We start from the raw sequence: 17,616 nt of genomic DNA, 5'->3' as shown, positions 1-17,616 counted from the left end.
TTCTGAAGAGAATATGTTTAAAATGACAGATTCACAAACAGGATATAACATAAGCTCACTTGATGATGAGTCAAGTAAGCTAAAAACAAAGCACAGCAGCAGTCAAAATCCTGACAAAACCTGAAAGAAACTTCCACATTTACAATTGAAAATACAAGCACATCATACTAAGCATATTTGGAAAGATACATTCTTACATGATGATGATGATTTGGAGATTTCCTTTCCAACATAATACATATTTCACACAGACTACAGTAAACGCATATATACTCACCCCCATTTATACTTGCACTTATATTGGGAGGTATATGTTCATCTTTTGATCCTAATGAGTAATTAATTGCTGACGTTTGATGTAAGTGTTGAACTGGAGCTGGAAGTTGCGTTTTATGTGGAGATATCTGTCTCTGCTGCCCACCATGATCAGACACTGTTCTCCTTGGGGGCATTCCAGTGTTGCCCCTTCTATTATGAGGAGGGATATACCTGCAAGAATGAAAATCCAATGCCCATGAGTATTGATCTCTTCACTAAACTTTTCATGATTATTCTCAAACATTCAAAATCATAAACTGCCATAACAAAATTATTGATATTGTTGTGAAACTTTCAAGACAATGGCTGTGGCTATAAGAAACAACCAACATTATCTGTACAAGTACAAGTATGCCAATGAAGAATGCAAAAAGGACATCAAACAGATACAGTATCAATTTTTGCTTGCATCTTCATGGGTCAGAAAACTTACATGATGCAAGAAAAAGAACACAGTCATCCATCATTCTCATCCTTCTATGCATATTTCCATACAGAAGTTTGCTTATTTTGGCAATGGTAATATTGTTTGGTCTTTTTCCTTTTCTTTTCTGAGAGGTTTCAATCATTATTAAACCATGGTTTACAGATATGTGGACTTGAGCATAACATATTCATCCATTTGTGAGAATTTCTTAAACTGTAAGTCATACAATATCTTGAATAATGACAAATATCTCTGTGCAAATATATAGTGCCTTACATAGCACAATTAAACAGCCCTGTACTTACTTTCCAGAGCCATTTCCAGCTTGTCCTCTCATCTCCGAGGGTCGTAAAACAGCACTAAACTTTGCTTCTTCTTCTCCATCTCCATTTTCTAGATCTATCCTGGCCTTGTACTCTTCACTTCTTTCAATTTCTTTGGCTATCCTAGCTGCCACTTCTTCACGTTGCTTATATTCTTTGGTATCTTTTTTCTCTAGCTGTGTTCTACAGGAAAAACACAGACATCCTAAACCTGATATCTACTGCTATTAATCATTTAGACAGGAGGATGTGATGAAAAAATCAGCTACAAGAATCTTTCTGAACGTGTACATTGTGGTAGCATGGCACTGCCAAAAGCAAGAAATGTTGATGTTTATAATGACCTTCAATTTTGACAAATATGAAACATGTAATTGAATTTCCACTCTATTTCTCTGACAATGAAGGCAAAATTCATTGTTACCTTGTTTTGTCCTTATATGGTCAAACCTTGCAATTGGAAAAGGGGTGTAATCACCACACAATTTACATGTGACAAAGTTTATGTCAGATTATACCGGTAAGTAATTTGTCTCACCAACTCACATATAGCATAAGACTCAACTCAAACTAAAAGCTTTCAGATATTTCAAGGATAAAAAAAAATACACAAAGGGACAATCTAGAGGTCAATGAACATTATGAACTGTTTTTTACAGCCTTTTTACAAGGATTTGTAAACAAATGACAGCAATTAAGATTTGAAAAGACAAAGAAATTTCAAGTTTTGAGAGAGAAAAAAATGCTTAAAGTCATATCCACTTGTGTCTGGGTGTAAGATAATAAATGCAGAGAACAATTCATACCGTGACCACATAATTGCAAATTATAAGGAATTTTTCACTGAAATATGACATGATAGGTGGTAGCAAGGTGTGAAATGTCATTTCACAACTAGGAGCACACAAATGTGCATTTACATTAACACTCACACAGTCAGGAACCGTGAGTTAGAAGCCAGAATCTTGTAAACCTCTATTTAGTTGAGTAAACTGGGTGCAAAATAACAATATGCTGACACTAAAATGTACAAAACATGACATTAAGAATGAACTCAAACAATTTTGATAGAGAGGAGTGTCTGGCAGTTATAGGCATAATATTAATGTAATCAGAATCTCTAATGAAAGCCATCTCATACTGTTGGGGCTCATTAACTCTTTCAACACCAATCAACCTGGGTCTTTTACTACAATGACACTGATTTCCCAGAGACTGAGGTCATAGATGAAGCCTATGTTATCAAGGAAAATATCAGCTTGTAAAACATCATGCTACAGTTTATAAATATGGTTATTCTTTATCATATTACTCAAATAATACAATCACAACTAAATAAGTTAAATTTTAATGAAAATGCAAGCTTACACATTTATATGTTCAGATAAAACATGAAGGAAGCAAAAAATGCATGGACTTTTTCCATTTGTAATATGTCATAACATCCCCTTACATTTTTCTTTTATATTTTCATTTAACATAATTGGTAAATTATTTTTAAACATTCTGAAATATTATGTATGGTCATCTATGTCTCCATATCAGTGGCTTTCTGCTTGGTAACGTGACACAACAGTGGGAAATAACTCATAAGCTCTTCATAAGCTCCATATGAATAACATGCGAGGCAATTCGCTTGATGGCAGGTATCGTTTGAAAGCTCTGAGCATACCTAGTGTGGAGTTTGGCACTATATAAATGGACACATTATTATTATTATTATTATTTCACATCAACAACAGAACTGTATCGTGTTTGCTAAGAGTATTTTCGCATTTGTAAGAAGCGATTTTCTTGGATAAAGACTGGTTTCTAATGACACGTTTTTGCCACAGTCTGCAATAAGGATCGTCATTGGTCAAGATCATACACGTGACCTAAGGCAGCCAATCATATTACCGCAATGGATACCGTCCTCAGAAACGAAAGATGTTAGATTTAGAAGAAAGTTTTGGGTAAAATCATACTATTCTGAACGTATTACGCAAAACATAACCACCTATATGTAAATTATGGAACTTAGTGGACGTACCATGCTAGGTTATGACCTGTGACAAAAATGTAATTTTTAGAGTAAAATTGATATTTTATACTTATCCTGACTCATGCTCTTTTGCTTGTCTTCTTCTTCTTGCGAACATAGTGGAACACTTGTATCTCCTTATTTGAAGCTCCCTTCAAAATAAAATCACTAATTGGTACTCACCACGAGTTGCTCCCCTTTGTCTCCCCTGGCGGGAAAAGGTGTCGCCACCCTCTGGCCATGTGCTCCACTCTCTCCTGATTTAGCGAGCCCAACACTTGAATTTACAGGGAAATCCAAAGTGTTATGTGGGGAGGATGGGAGGGCTAACCTCATGAGTCAGGATAAGTATAAAATATCAATTTTACTCTAAAAATTACATATTTTTCCTTATCCTGACTCATGCTCTTTTGCTTGTAGCATCCTACGGAACGGAGGTGGGTAACAGAATACTTTGGATTTATAATTAGTGATTTTGTATAGATATACTGTAATATCCCCTACGGGAACTTCATGAAGGCTTAGATTTAGGATGTTTCCTGTATAAAAAAACCATAGGTTATATAAAGCCATTAAAGGGGAATTACATTATGAATATATTGAACAATACATATAAATTATATATATATATATAGGTGACTCTGATAGAGGCACTGAAATTGACTATACCAAAGTATATGCTTAAGGTTGAATACTTAAGCTGAACATATATACATAGCCCTAAAACTCCGTGAGAGTTATAAGCTAGATGAGTATGTATAAAATACATATTAATCTTGTGAGGATAATATTTTAACGCCCTCACGAGGGACTGTCAGTTGCTGAGCGAGGACCAGTGGTCCGAATGGTGAATGCCAGAGACATCTTCTGTAGTGATGTCTCTTAGGTAGTGATTAGCAAATACCATGTTAGATTTCCAATAGCATCCTTCCATAATCGTGTTCAAGGAACAGTTACCGTGTAGTAGGGCGAGGGTAGAGGCCAGTGCCCTGATCTCATGTGGATTTGATGCTGTTGGTGGGTCCAAGCCTGCTGCCTTGTAGGCAACGGAGAATGACAGTCCTTATCCAAATAGATATTGTGGTCCGTGACACTTCTGTTTGATTAAGTAGGCGATAAGGGGATGAATAAACGTTTGAAATCTTCTCCTTGTTTTGGATCGTCAGTAAATAAACTTTGAGCTCTTACCGGACACAGTGATAGGTCTTGTGTATCTTGTGATCCGAGAATAGAGGATAGCGCCCGGGATGTGGAATAATCTGTCTGGTTGACCTGGCAGTTGATTTTTTTTGATGAAATCCCATCTTAATCCGAGGTGCGCTGTGTTATGATTGTCATCAAACTGTATCCTCTCGTAATCCAGAGCGTGAATTTCAGACATTCTTGCTGCTGTGGCTAGCGATAGCAGAAACAGTGTTTTCTGTGAGAGAAATTCAAAGTTTGTCGATTCCAAAGGTTCATAGACCTCACTCGTGAGGTGTTGTAACACTACATTCAGATCCCAAGCTGGGAAGTGGAACTTCCGCTTTTGGTCCTCCAATCGAAAGCTTCGTAGTAAGGCCAGTAACTCTGGAGATCTTGTCAATTTGACACCCGTTCTCATGGTGATTACAGAACTAAGCGCGGCAAGATATGTTGATATCGTTGAACCTTTTAAATGTTTGTTTTGGCGTAGGTAACACAAATAGTCTGCCACTTGAGGTTGTGAAGCCTCTCTTGCTGTAAACCCTTTCTTTGTTGCATAATTTTCAAACTGTGCCACTTGTCGCCGTACAAGGCCACGAGTTGAGTAATGTAAGGCAAGCGTGACTGCTTTTGCCGCCCTGGCAGAATATCCTCTCTTGTTTAAACACATTTGTATACAGTCCATACGTGTAGTTGGAACATTTCTGGGTTTTCGTGCACTTGTTTGGTGTGAGGATGAATTAACAGGTTTGGCGCTTGGGTAGCTCCAGTGTTGGTTGACCGATTTCTTGAATTAGTATGGAAACCACGTTCTGGCCGGCCAGTAGAGCGCGACCAAAGTGAGTTGTAGGCTCTGTGTTTGTCTGATTTTCTGTAATACTTGAGGTATTATTGCTGGCGGCGGAAACGCGTGCACGCATTGAGGCCTTCCATGATAGACTTAGAGTCCGTTGCCCAAGCTTGGGGTCTGGGACTGGTGACACGAATGTCGGTAGCTGATTGTTGAATCGCGCGGGCGAATAGGTCTATTAGCGGCGCTCCTAATTGCTTGATTATCTGTGCAAAATTTCCCTGTTGATCATCCACTCTGTCGGTGATGGTAGATGAGGCCGAGAGAGAGCGTCTGCTAGTATATTTCTGGCTCCGGGAATGTGCACTGCTCTGACATGTAGATTTAGATCTTGTATTAAATCCGAACAGTTGAAAGCTTAGGTTCAAAAAGGTTCATCGATCTCGTTGAGCCTTGCTTGTTTATGTAGAACGCCACTGTCGAATTGTCTGTATGGATCATTAGGCGCCGCATTTTGTAGAAATGTGCTCCAATGTAGAATGGCGTTGATTACAGCTTTCATTTCTAGACTGTTTATATGGAGTTTGCATTCTTGCTGATTCCATAACCCTGATATCGTGTGGTTGGTGAGATGAGCTCCCCAACCTTGGAGTAACGCTGCGTCTACATACAGATGGGTTTTGTATTCCTGCTCTGCTAAACAAATCCCTTCGCAGACATTCGATTTCTTGGTCCACCATAGTAGATGCGGTCTGAGATGTTTCGGTAGACTGAATGGTTGTACATCGTTGAGATGTGCGTTGATGAGACCTGTAGGGGGCGTAACTGTAATCTGCCTGTGACAGTCATGTCTTGGGCTGATGTGAGAAGACCTAGTAGGCTCTGCCATTGTCGCGAGTGGTAGCGGAGAGAGTAGAGCTGGTGGAATGGTCTGCTGTATCTTGAGCCAGCGGTCTTCTGGTACCATAATACGGTTGCGATTTGTGATGAATCGAATACCTAGGAACTGCAGGTCTTGCGATGGTACTAGGTCCCGACTTGCGTAAGTTTACTAACCAACCTAGTTGTGTTAGTAGCTTTATGATGTAATTTAACTGTAGTTTGAGGCGCGGTGGATCTTGATCTACTTGTATCCCGTCGCCGAGGTAAAAGCGCACTCGTAGCCCTTTGACGATGTAGAAATTTGATAATCGGTTTCGTTATCCTCGTGAATAGCCAGGGGCTGATGATATTCGAATGGGAGTACTTTCCACTGGTAATGTAGCCCTTCTAGAGTAAATCGTAGGTATTTCCTGGAATCGGGATGAATGGGGATGTGCAGGTAGGCATCCTGTAGATCTATGCTGCCCATGTAGTCCATAGGACCGAATCATCTGGCGTAACTGAGGTAAATGTATCATCTTGAAAAACCGATGGTTTCATTAGATAGTTCTTGTTGAAAAGCTCATGTTGTAGATGAGTCTGTATTTCTCCGTGGAGTTTTTCTTGGGAACTAGGAAAACTGGGGAGTAGAAACCTGGTTCGACGTTTGCTTGATCTATTACTTCTATGGCCTGTTTGGATAGGAGTGATGAAACAGCCTCTCTTATCTTTGGTAGTTGTTGCTTGTAAATCGAACTTGGGGGTTTGATTGTCAGCGGAGGCTTGGCCTGTAGAGGGATCACGAAAATCCGTGTTGAAGAATGTTGGAGGCGTAAGGGTCTTGCAATATTCCCCAGTTTTCCCAGTGTAGTTGGAGGTCCACCCACTTGAGCTGGCTGTACTGGAACGGCTGGGGGTGGAAGACTCCAGTCGTTCGAACCTGTGTTTCAGCGTCTATAATTGCGGGAACCTCTGGGTGTCCTGCCTCTTCCTGATCCTCCTCTATAGTTGCCATATGGGCGTGAAAAAGAATCTTACCTCTAGAGCTGGCTATCTTCCTGTCTCTTGCTCTTTGTAGGCCCGTGAACTTAGATCTGCTTGAGTATCTTTGTGAAGTCTGACGAATGGCGCTGGCTAGTGTGTCCATCGATCTAATCATAAGGACTTCCCTGGAATCCTTAGAGACTTCCTTGGCGACTTTTGTCGATTTCTCCGTCAAAGATGGATGTTGTCGACCAGGGGGCTGTATAAAGTGGGGCTGTAAAGTTCTCCCCAATTACAGGAGGCGAGGAGGCCTTGACGACGAAAAGGTCAGTGCTGCTGAAACAGATGTAAGATGATCCGTTAAAACTGCTGATCTTTCTTTTGCATAAGTAAGGCAGAATAAATCATTCTATCATCTTCCGTCGTGGAATCCCGAATCTAGTAATAAGAGTCTCATTGATCGTCCTAGATCTATTTAACCCAAAGAACATCGTCTGGAGTCATGGTTTCTATATGAGCCAACTTGCGATCATCCATCTTGTAAATCTTGTTCTTTACATCGCTGATGATCTTATAGTTCTCATCGATGTCCTGGGCCTTGTAGAAGGAGTCCATGTTATCGTGGAGAACTTCTTGGCTTGAAAGTTGGGCAGATGTGGTATCTGAACTTTCGTAGCTTTCTGGAAAGCTGCATCTAGATTCTGTGGCACTGCCGCAATCGGTCGATCGGGGTAGAGTGATTGCATCTGGATCATCTTCCTTCATCAAATCGCTCTATGCTGTATTGCCACTTTTAGATGGTGATGTGAGATCTAGGTTATTGACCATCCAATACCGTATCTCTGCATCAGAAAATATGATTCCTCCATCATCCTCAAAACCATCATCATTAACAAATTGTAGATGCTCTTCGGGACTGCGTGTAGCTGTCTGTATATCTGATGAGGTTTGTGGCGATCTAGTTGACTTGTGCGCCGCTCTATGTGGAGATCTGACGGGTGATCGGCCTGGTGATGAACGAAGTGGAGATCGTCTATGGGATGATCTTCTCGGAGACTTGTGAGGTGAATGTTGATAGCTTCGCGAAGCTCTTCGGCAGTCCCTCGATGTTCTTCTAGATGATGAGGATCTGGAATCATATGTCCTTCGCGAATGCCTTCGCGAAGCTTCATTTGCGTCCGGTCCGGGGGATCGATGATATGACCTTCGCGAAGGCCTCCGTGATGTCTGATGGTCTGAGTCCATATCTAGAGATGAAATCGAAGATGGTGATGATCTCTCCGCTTAGCGAAGGCCTTCGCTGAGGCTGTACATCTAGGTCCTTCGTCCAAGGTGGTGCGGGACTTCCTTTGGCCGAAGGTGACATCGTCTTGGCTGCTACGTTGGCCGGGGTGCCTCTGGGTGTGCTGTCACGTTGGAGCCTTCGCTGTTGCTCGGACCCTGCTTCGCGGTTTGTAGTGGTCCTCCATGATGTTCATAAACTGCATCATCATGTCTTCTGGGATGATCTGTGGACGAAGTCGTCGGCATCTTTTCTGCGATGGGGTTCACATCAATGACGCCTGACGCCGGTGTAGAGGCATCAGGCTGCATGGTGATCTCTGCAGAAGTCACAGTCGCTGACACCGGTCGCTTCTTCTGCCGTAAGTCGGGGATGATTATCGGCTGATCATCGTAGAGGCCCAATTCTGCTGCTGGAACGATCTCGCTGAGAAAGTTCTTGCTGTCTTCGTAGATTTCCCTTTGGAAGTCTGCGCTGCCCTGGGTGTCCTCAATCTGCGCGCTTGAGACGACGATGAGGCCCTCTTAGACTTGGTCTGCAATGACGGGATGTCTGGGGAGGCCGGTCGCTTCTTCGAGGTAACGGACTGCGCCCCATCGCCTTCCGCCGCAGAGGGGTCTCTAGCAGAACACCAGACGGAGAGGGTCGATCGCTAGCAGCTGACTGGATGGAATATCTGGACTCTCTGCCATGTTTTGCCCTTGTTTGCGTGATCTATCTGCAGCACGCCTTAAGACGCAAAGATGATATTTATTAAATGCAGAATGAGATAAATTAATGCAGTAACTGCAACGTGAATTAAACGCATACCGCGTAGAACAACTAGGGCATATTACATGTGGATCGGAGGCAGAAAAGCGTAATCTACAAATCGTATGATTTTCATCAACGTAAAGCTAGCTGAACAATCACGCGAATACACGCGAATAAACAGTAGAAATAACGATAATTAATCAATACAAATAGTAAAGGATACTAGCTATACCTCTATAGTAACCTATGAGAGGTAAAAACTAAGAGATTATCAAAGGATATGGTGTGTAAGGAGACACAAGGCGCTCTCACATCCTGCTCACTGGGCGAAGAAGGAGAGAGTGGAGCACATGGCCAGAGGGTGGCGACACCTTTCCCGCCAGGGGAGACAAAGGGGAGCAACTCGTGGTGAGTACCAATTAGTGATTTTATTTTGAAGGGAGCTTCAAATAAGGAGATACAAGTGTTCCACTATGTTCGCAAGAAGAAGAAGACAAGCAAAAGAGCATGAGTCAGGATAAGGAAAAATATGCTTCATGCATATATTTTAGCATTAAATATCGTGTCTGAGTGTGAAGTAAGCCGAGATGTCACTTGACTTACATCACACACAATCACACATATGTTCCTCGAAACATTGTTACCTTGCTCTTTGACACTTTGATGTGGACCCGTTGCAGAAGTATGTGTCCGAGAAAAATTGTTTTCAATAACATTGCGAAATATAGTTAATAATTGTAATTCTGTCCACAATATATGGTCATTTGCAATGTAATAAGTGTTTTCAAACATTGTGAAAAGTGATAGATTTAATAAATGAATGATGTTAGGTAGCTTCCTAAAATTCTACATCATTTTGATGCGACTACTGCTTGGCCGGTAAACTGGCCTACGGTGTTGAATGGGTTAGATTATGTCATCAATGGTGGGAGTGAAAGGTTCAAAGGTTTCTGAGGTCATGTTTACAGTGCTTGGCCACAGTGCAGGACAAAGAGGCTCACTTGACTTTCAGACAGGTGAGCTAATAATGGATGAGCAATAGGCAAAAGGGGGATTGAAGCCTTTTGTACAAATTGGGTGTCATCATTTGGTGAGAAAAAGCAAGTGGAGTTTCAGCTTCATTGGTCATGTAGTTTCTGAGGATTAGATGTTTACGATTGAGAAAGCTTACTCATCCAGTCACGTAATCAAACACTTGTTTGATTTCTTGCAGGAAAACCAAACTTATGGACTGGAATACTGATTAAGTTCTACTGTCTATAATTTGTTAAGCAAATAAAATACGCAATGAACCAATGAATGGTATAACTTACGTATATTGAGGAAGATTTTCATCATATGTAGATTTCACTGAAAACTGTTCAGCATTTGTTTTAAACATATCATTTGGATCCCAGCCATTCTACAAAAAAAGAGAAAAGAGAAAATATATTCAATAAATAATCACGTCAAAGTATACACAACTGCCTCAAATCTAAAAGAAATTGCACTGTTTTATGTTTTCAGAATGAACTTTTAGGATGGAAAAAAGCAGTTAAAATAAAGTGACACCATATCCTGGATAGTAAGAAATGTTCGCAAAAACAGACACTTCGTAAAGTTACAGTCAGTATTGGTATTCAAATATTTACTACACAGATAGTGAGAACTAAAAATTATCACAAAAATCATTACTTGTTTTACAAAATACATAAGAAGGAAAACCAAACAATGAGAAGTTCAGCTCCCTCTGTCTGGCTATTTCAGCATGTTCAGAGGTGAAGAAATTTACATGGAATGTGTCAAACTGATCCTGTTGTCTGGAACATGGTTTTCCTGTAGCCTTAATGGTGTTTTGTATGCTCTTGCTTCTCTTGAACTTTTTGAAGTCCCTTCTATCCAAACTTGACTGCTTTATCAGACCATATGAGTGACAACTCTGGTCACAGCATCCAATGGACTAAAATATCAAAGCCCTAACAACCAATCTTAAAGACATAAAAATTAGATCAATCTAAGAATCAAATCCACCTTGATCAAAGCTATTATGTACCTCCAGCTTACAATAAACTTGTCAAAAATTCCAGTCAGTCATAATTTTCTTGTTTATACTAAACTACACAACAATCCATCCAATTGTTTGAACCAACACAGAACATGGAGCCTGCTTAAATAAAAAAGTTGTTCAAAATCAAAAATGGAGTTTGGCATTTTATACCCCATATTTTGCACAATGCCATTGGATACCTACACTTAGTCAACAATAAACAAAAGCTGTTCAGTATTTTATACATCCCAAATCATTATCCAGTTTACCACTTGACTGATCTGTAAAACATGTTTCAGAAGAAATATTCAATGGTCCAGCAACAGAATGAGGACTCATAAAGGGGTGGGGAAAACATTCCAAAGTGATAAAAACATTGGAAAACAACATCTCATAAGATTGATGGATGAACTATTTTACACTGGTAGGGAACTTGGTCACAGTGAGAGGGGAGTCTTTGTGATTTTTGCGTCGGAAACTTTATGATTTCACAGAGTCTTTATGATTTTAGCATCAGCAAGGGAAGGGTAAGGTACGGTAAATGGCCTGTATGCCTACAATATGAATATTACAAGAGAGTTGAATTCACATTTACTTACATTAGGTTTCGATCAGTTACAAATAAATATTATGATGTTCAGAAAGCGACTGATAATCATGTAAAACCATTGTCACGAAATTAATCCTTTTTGATAAATAATCGGTATATTGTTAAAAATCACCCCATAAAGAAGTGTACAAATAATACAATGTGTTCCGATTAGTGCTTATCCCCTTTCATCATAAAGCATGTGCTGTTTTATCAGCGAAAAAATGCGTACATTCCCAATCACAAAATGGAGAGACAGGGTATGATTCGTCCCATCTGGACAGTGAATCGGATTTGGATGTGTCTTTGAACATATCTGAAACATCACCTTTATTGAAACATTACCATGGCCTGCAAAGAGCCCCAATATGAACCCCATCAAACATTTTGAGGACTATCTTGGATGCCAAGTTTGAGTTAGAGATCCTCCTGTTAAAATCTGAATGTTTTAACACAGTCATTCTATGAGGAATGACAAAGGATTCCAATGCTGAGAATTCGACGCTTGATTGGCAGTATGAAGAGGAGACTGGCAAATGTTATCCATGTGAGGGGTGGAAACACCAAGTGTTGACTTGATCACCAATTCACTGTCCAGATTGGACGAATCATACCCCATCTACTCCATTTCGTGATTGAGAACTAGATGTGACAATGAGTGAATTTTCCGTTAGATCAATTTTGTAATCACAAAGTTTCTGTGACATGAGACAAATGCATGGAAATTGATATGTATGCTTTTTTTCGCTGATAAAACAGCACATGCTTTAAAATGAAAGGGGATAAACACTAATCGGAACACATTGTATTATTTGTACACTTCTTTATGGGGTGATTTTTCACAATATACCGATTATTTATCAAAAAGGATTAATTTCGTGACAATGGTTTTACATGGCTACCAGTCACTTTCTGAACATAACATTTATTTGTAACTGATCGAAACCTAATGTAAGTAAATGTGAATTCAACTCTCTTGTAATATTCATTTTGTGGGCATACAGGCCATTTACCGTACCTTACCCTTTCCTTGCTGATGCTAAAATCGCAAAGACTCTGTGACATATCGCAAAGTTTCCGTCGCAAAAACCACAAAGACTCCCCTCTCACTGTGACCAAGTTCCCTGCCAGTGTTTTAAGGAATTGTTGAATCCAGTACATGAAACAAAAGACAGAAAGAGAATATTCTCTGAGGGGGTAACTTGTGTTTTTGGCAAATCATGAATCTACTTCTTGTACAGCATGCATAGATGATAATGAGATTTTATTTCAAAAGAAAAGTTTTCCATGCAAAATGTAACCTTGAACCACGGAAGTCACCCTCCTCTATTTCCGTAGGCCCTCGATTTTGACAAACATTTTACCAACCAATGAAACGATGACACAAGGGAAATGGTGAGGCTGGTAACTTACACAGTCTAAGAAAACTTAGGCTCAGTATTATTCGTTACACTGCTATACTGAGTCTAACAATCCATAGTGGAAGGTCAGCTAACCTTTTGGACTGACCAATCAGAACACAGCTTACCAAATCGCGAAAGTTAACATTTGCACATACCGTTTGAACCTTTACCTTTACGATTCCGAATGCTATTTTCCGCATGATCGCTTCGGAGTGATACACATGGAGGATGCAATGAGTAAACAGTCACTGAACATACCGCTTTTGTCAATATTCAAGGATGTCATCTTGCGGAAATATAACCTAATAGTAACCATGTCATTACAAACCCCTAAGCGTATATATACTGCAGGTCAAATATCTGTGTTTTATGCGGATTTTCATTTGTTGATAGCGTTTTTTGGATTTTCTCTTCCCTGGTCGCTGACACTGATCTGATCAGTGTCAGCGACCAGGGAAGAGAAAATCCAAAAAACGTTTTGTAAGTTCCGCCGAACCCTAACAAGTAGTCGTTGTCTGGTTAAATCCGTTCGGCCACCACGCGTTTGATTGGACGGTCATAGGTCGTTCAAAGGTTAGCTGACGCAACCTTCTACTAAGGTTTGTTAGACTCAGTATAGAAGTGCAACGAATAATACTGAGCCTAAGTTTACTTACACTGGTAACTTATATTACCTTGCAACTGAAGCCACCTCCATTTTTTATGAACGTGAATGCTTTCTTTTGTGAGTTAGTCAGATTCTCAATACAACAAGTAGATACCTTGAGTCAAGTAAGCATGAATTAAATTATAAATATTGACACTTTTCTTTCTGACAACCTCAGATAATAGCATAAAATTCAAAATCATGAAGCTGAAGTTTTTATAGAACTAACTTATGACTGATAACTACTTACTGATGAATCGTTTTCCATTAGACTAATATCATCTCCAGTATCTCCTTCCCATGGCTGCAATTCCCTGACTTCTCTATCATAGGACTGGCCATTGAAGCGGCTTATTGCTGTGTCAGTGAATGTATCTGCAAAGAAGAATCATTTCATTTCACCTGTGATCAAATGTAGACATCAAATGAGAAAATGTTACATGAAAGACCAATCCCACCGCCCCATCAACCGCACAATAACTTACATATCCCTTAATTTCAATGCACAGTTCATAAATATCTCAAGTTATTATGTACATAAGCTTTGTTTACTTTGACCTTAAAACTTTTTCTACAGGTGTTATAGGAAAATCAGTAATTTAATCTAAAACATTCATTAAGTACATCTAAGACAAAATACTACTTACACAGTACTAAGGACTAAGGAACTGACTTTGCCTAATGTAACACATTGCAATGTCTTCACATTGATCACAAACATGCTCTTATGCATTATTCAAATTCAGGATTATGGCCCTAAGACTCCGAACAGGTTCCATGATTGTTTTCTATTTCAGGGCCAGAATAAGTGGAGAGTAGAATGCTAAACTGTCTCTTATTCTTCCTGTGTGCACATGGCTGAAATAAATAGATGGTTGTATCTAGTCCATGCACTTTCTTGTAAACAGTCTTATGTTACAGATTTCCAACACAAAGTTGACATTGTCTTGAAATCCAGTAGCCTGGAATCACAGTCTGTTTCAAAAGGCAATAAGATTTCAAGTAACAGGATTCAGGGTCTCCTTTCACGAAGCAACCTTTACTAAGGTTAACCATAACTCCCATTCTTTAACACTGGACTAAGGTTACCTTAGTGACTTACGATCACCTTAGTGCTTTGTGAAAGGAGTCCCTGGTAAATAGTTATTTCTTTTCCCTCAATCGCGACTGAATGTCTTCTCCTAGGTGGCTCCCTTTTTTCAGGTTCTGCAGGATGTTTAAATGCTCTTGCAGCTGAGATGAGTTAATAATACCATGTTCGCATACTGTATGATACACATGATTTACATATCTGAGTATATTTACATATAAGCAAATATACAAATATGTGTAGATGTAAAGTTACTATGTGTTTGCATGGTAATTAAGCAAGGTAAGTAAATAGGATGTGTAAAATGTAATTTTTAGATTAAAATTGATATTTTATACTTATCCTGACTCATGCTTAATTGCTTGTCTCTTTCTTCTTGCGAATGATAGTGGAACACTTGAATCCCCTTTTGAAGCTCCCTTCAAAAAAGCAGACTTAAAATCACTCACCCAGTGTTATCTCCCTTGTGACTCTTTTGGCGGGAAAATGGGTCACATGATCAGATATGCCCCTCACTCTCTCCTGAATAAGCGCCCGACACCTGGATTACAGGGAATCCAGAGATGCTTAGAGCATCTGTTGCCCATGCTTGTGGATCCGGAACCAGAGAGACAAATTTTGGTAGTTGTTTGCTGAACTTTGTAGCAAACAGGTCTCTCAGTGGATATCCTATCCTCTGTATGATGCATCTGAAGACTTCTGGATTTAACATCCATTCCGTTGGCGATGGTTGTGTTGGACGAGATAGGGCATCTGCTATCACATTCTTGGCTCCGGGAATGTGACATGCTTTTAAGTCGACGTTCAGGTTGTCTATTATGCTGAACAGATGAACGCTGAGGTCTAGAAGATTCCATGACCTTGATCCTTGTTTGTTGATGTAGAACGCCACTGTGGAGTTGTCCGTATGGATCATCAGTTGTGCGTTCCTTAGTATGCTGGACCAGTGTAGTAAGGCGTTTATTACTGCTTTCACGTCGAGCATGTTCATGTGCAGACTCTGCTCCTGACTCGACCATTTCCCTGCTGCCACGTCGTTGTCGAGGTGGGCTCCCCATCCTTCAAGTGATGCATCTACGTAGAGATGAGAGTTGCACTCCGACTCTGATAAGTAGTTTCCTCCACAAACATTAGACTTCCGAGTCTACCATAGAAGATATGGTTTCAGCCCGTCCGGAAGTCCGAAGGAGTCCAGACTGTCTAGATGAGCGTTCATGAACACTTGTAGTGGGCGCAGTTGTAGTCTTCCTCTGTGTATCATGTCTTGTGCTGACATGAGAAGAGCTTTAGGCTCTGCCAACTTCGTAGTGGTAACGGAGAGAGTAGTGCTTGAGATATCATTTGTTGTATCTTGACCCAACGATCCTCTGAGACGACCATGCGATTCTGTGGTGAGATGAACATCTTCCCAGAAATCTGCTCATACCCTACGTTGTAGGTAAGTAGATAGTGGAACCCTTGCCATGTCCGTAATAGAAACGGAGTAATGTCCGGTTCTGGAATCATGACTTGAAGTTTATTTCTTCAATCTTCAGATAATATGTTAAGAAGACTTGTCCCCAGAATCCCAACAAAGTAAAATGATGATGCATAATTCGTCGTCTCTAGATGTACTGGAACTGCCATCGCTTTGAAGTCTATTTATAGTAGACTGGCTGCCTTGAGCAAAAATCGTCAAACGTATGTTGCTGCAAATCGCAGGATAAACAATCTCAATCTGCTGACAGGTAAGGTCCTTATGACCCGTGGAGACGGTCGAAACACGCTGTACCCTGCTAACTTGACTGTAAATGGAGCCTTTCTCCCACGTTGAAAAGTTGTTTACACCTGTAGACGACTTCCTGGTATGTGAGCTATGCCCGACTTCTGCGCAAGGCGTTGTCTCTCATGGACCAATCAAATTGCAGCATTTGATTCATCTCAGATTCCCGTGATGTGACGTCACCAGTGTTGCAGGAAAAAGATCCTTGTAAAATCTTGTGCAGTTGTTGATTTCTTCATCAACACTCGGCATTGTCCGTAATCTCCAAGAGTTAAACAGGTGAACACGTGTATAGCAGGCTGAGTGGAAAACGCCCGAAGGATTTCGCCGCGTAATACCGATGTAAGTAGACTGTCTCCCTGGCTGTTGTGATTGTTTCCTTCTTCACTGAAAATAATGTAATCGTCACCTTATACAGATGATCAGCTGAAGTTCATACTTGCTTAACCCTTTCAACACCGCAGAGCCGCTTTAAGCTGCCACAACGCTATGAGTCCCCAGATTACCGAGGAGGCAGCTTTGCCGCCAGGCAGTAGTCAGCCAAAATGAGACATAATTTTAGGAACTTACCTGACTTATGATTCATATATTAAATCCATCACATTTCACAATGTCTGGAAACACTTATTAAATTTCAATTGATCATATATTATCGGGTAGAATTAAAATTATAAACTATTTTTCGCAATGTAATTGAAAAACAACGATTCTCGACACATGCTTCGAGCGGGTCCACAATAACATTGTCAAAGAGCAAAGTAACGATGTTTCGAGGAAATGATTAAATAAATAGAATAAACTAATGAATAAAATCAACAACAGCATTCATAAAGTTGTCAAACGTACATATAAAAATTACTTTTTCCATCTTTTTGTGTGCGATCATGTAATGCAAGTCAAATCACTGACAAGTGACATCTCGGCTCTCACTCAATCTTCACGCCGACACGATGTTTAATGCGAAAATATATGCATGAAGCATTTTTGTCACAGGTCATAACCTAGCACGATACGTCCAATAAGTCCCATAATTTACGATATGTAGCGATTTCTTGCTTAATATGTTCAGAATAGCATTATTTTACCCAAAACTTTCGCCTAAATCTAAAACATTTCGCTTACTGAGGGCGTATCCATTGCCGTAATATGATTGG

At 40.1% G+C, this 17,616-nt stretch overlaps 1 protein-coding gene across 2 annotated transcripts in view; it reads right to left on the bottom strand.

Moving 5' to 3' along the window:
* LOC124288899 (ataxin-2-like protein) overlaps positions 1–17,616 on the bottom strand; it is a 112,152-nt gene that overhangs the window by 68,149 nt on the left and 26,387 nt on the right. For both annotated transcript variants that reach the window (XM_046725486.1, XM_046725487.1), the window contains exons 6-9: positions 13,861–13,985; positions 10,260–10,348; positions 1,051–1,251; positions 278–489 (exon numbers count right to left, since the gene is read on the bottom strand). In XM_046725486.1, coding sequence (XP_046581442.1) covers positions 278–489; positions 1,051–1,251; positions 10,260–10,348; positions 13,861–13,985 — 627 coding nt within the window. The remainder of the gene's footprint in view (positions 1–277; positions 490–1,050; positions 1,252–10,259; positions 10,349–13,860; positions 13,986–17,616) is intronic.

The sequence above is a fragment of the Haliotis rubra genome, unplaced genomic scaffold, assembly GCF_003918875.1.
Source record: "Haliotis rubra isolate DU_JTF1 unplaced genomic scaffold, ASM391887v1 Scf429, whole genome shotgun sequence".
Lineage (NCBI taxonomy): Eukaryota > Metazoa > Mollusca > Gastropoda > Lepetellida > Haliotidae > Haliotis > Haliotis rubra.
Note: the sequence above shows the minus strand (reverse complement) of the source record. Positions and strands in the feature narration are given on the sequence as shown.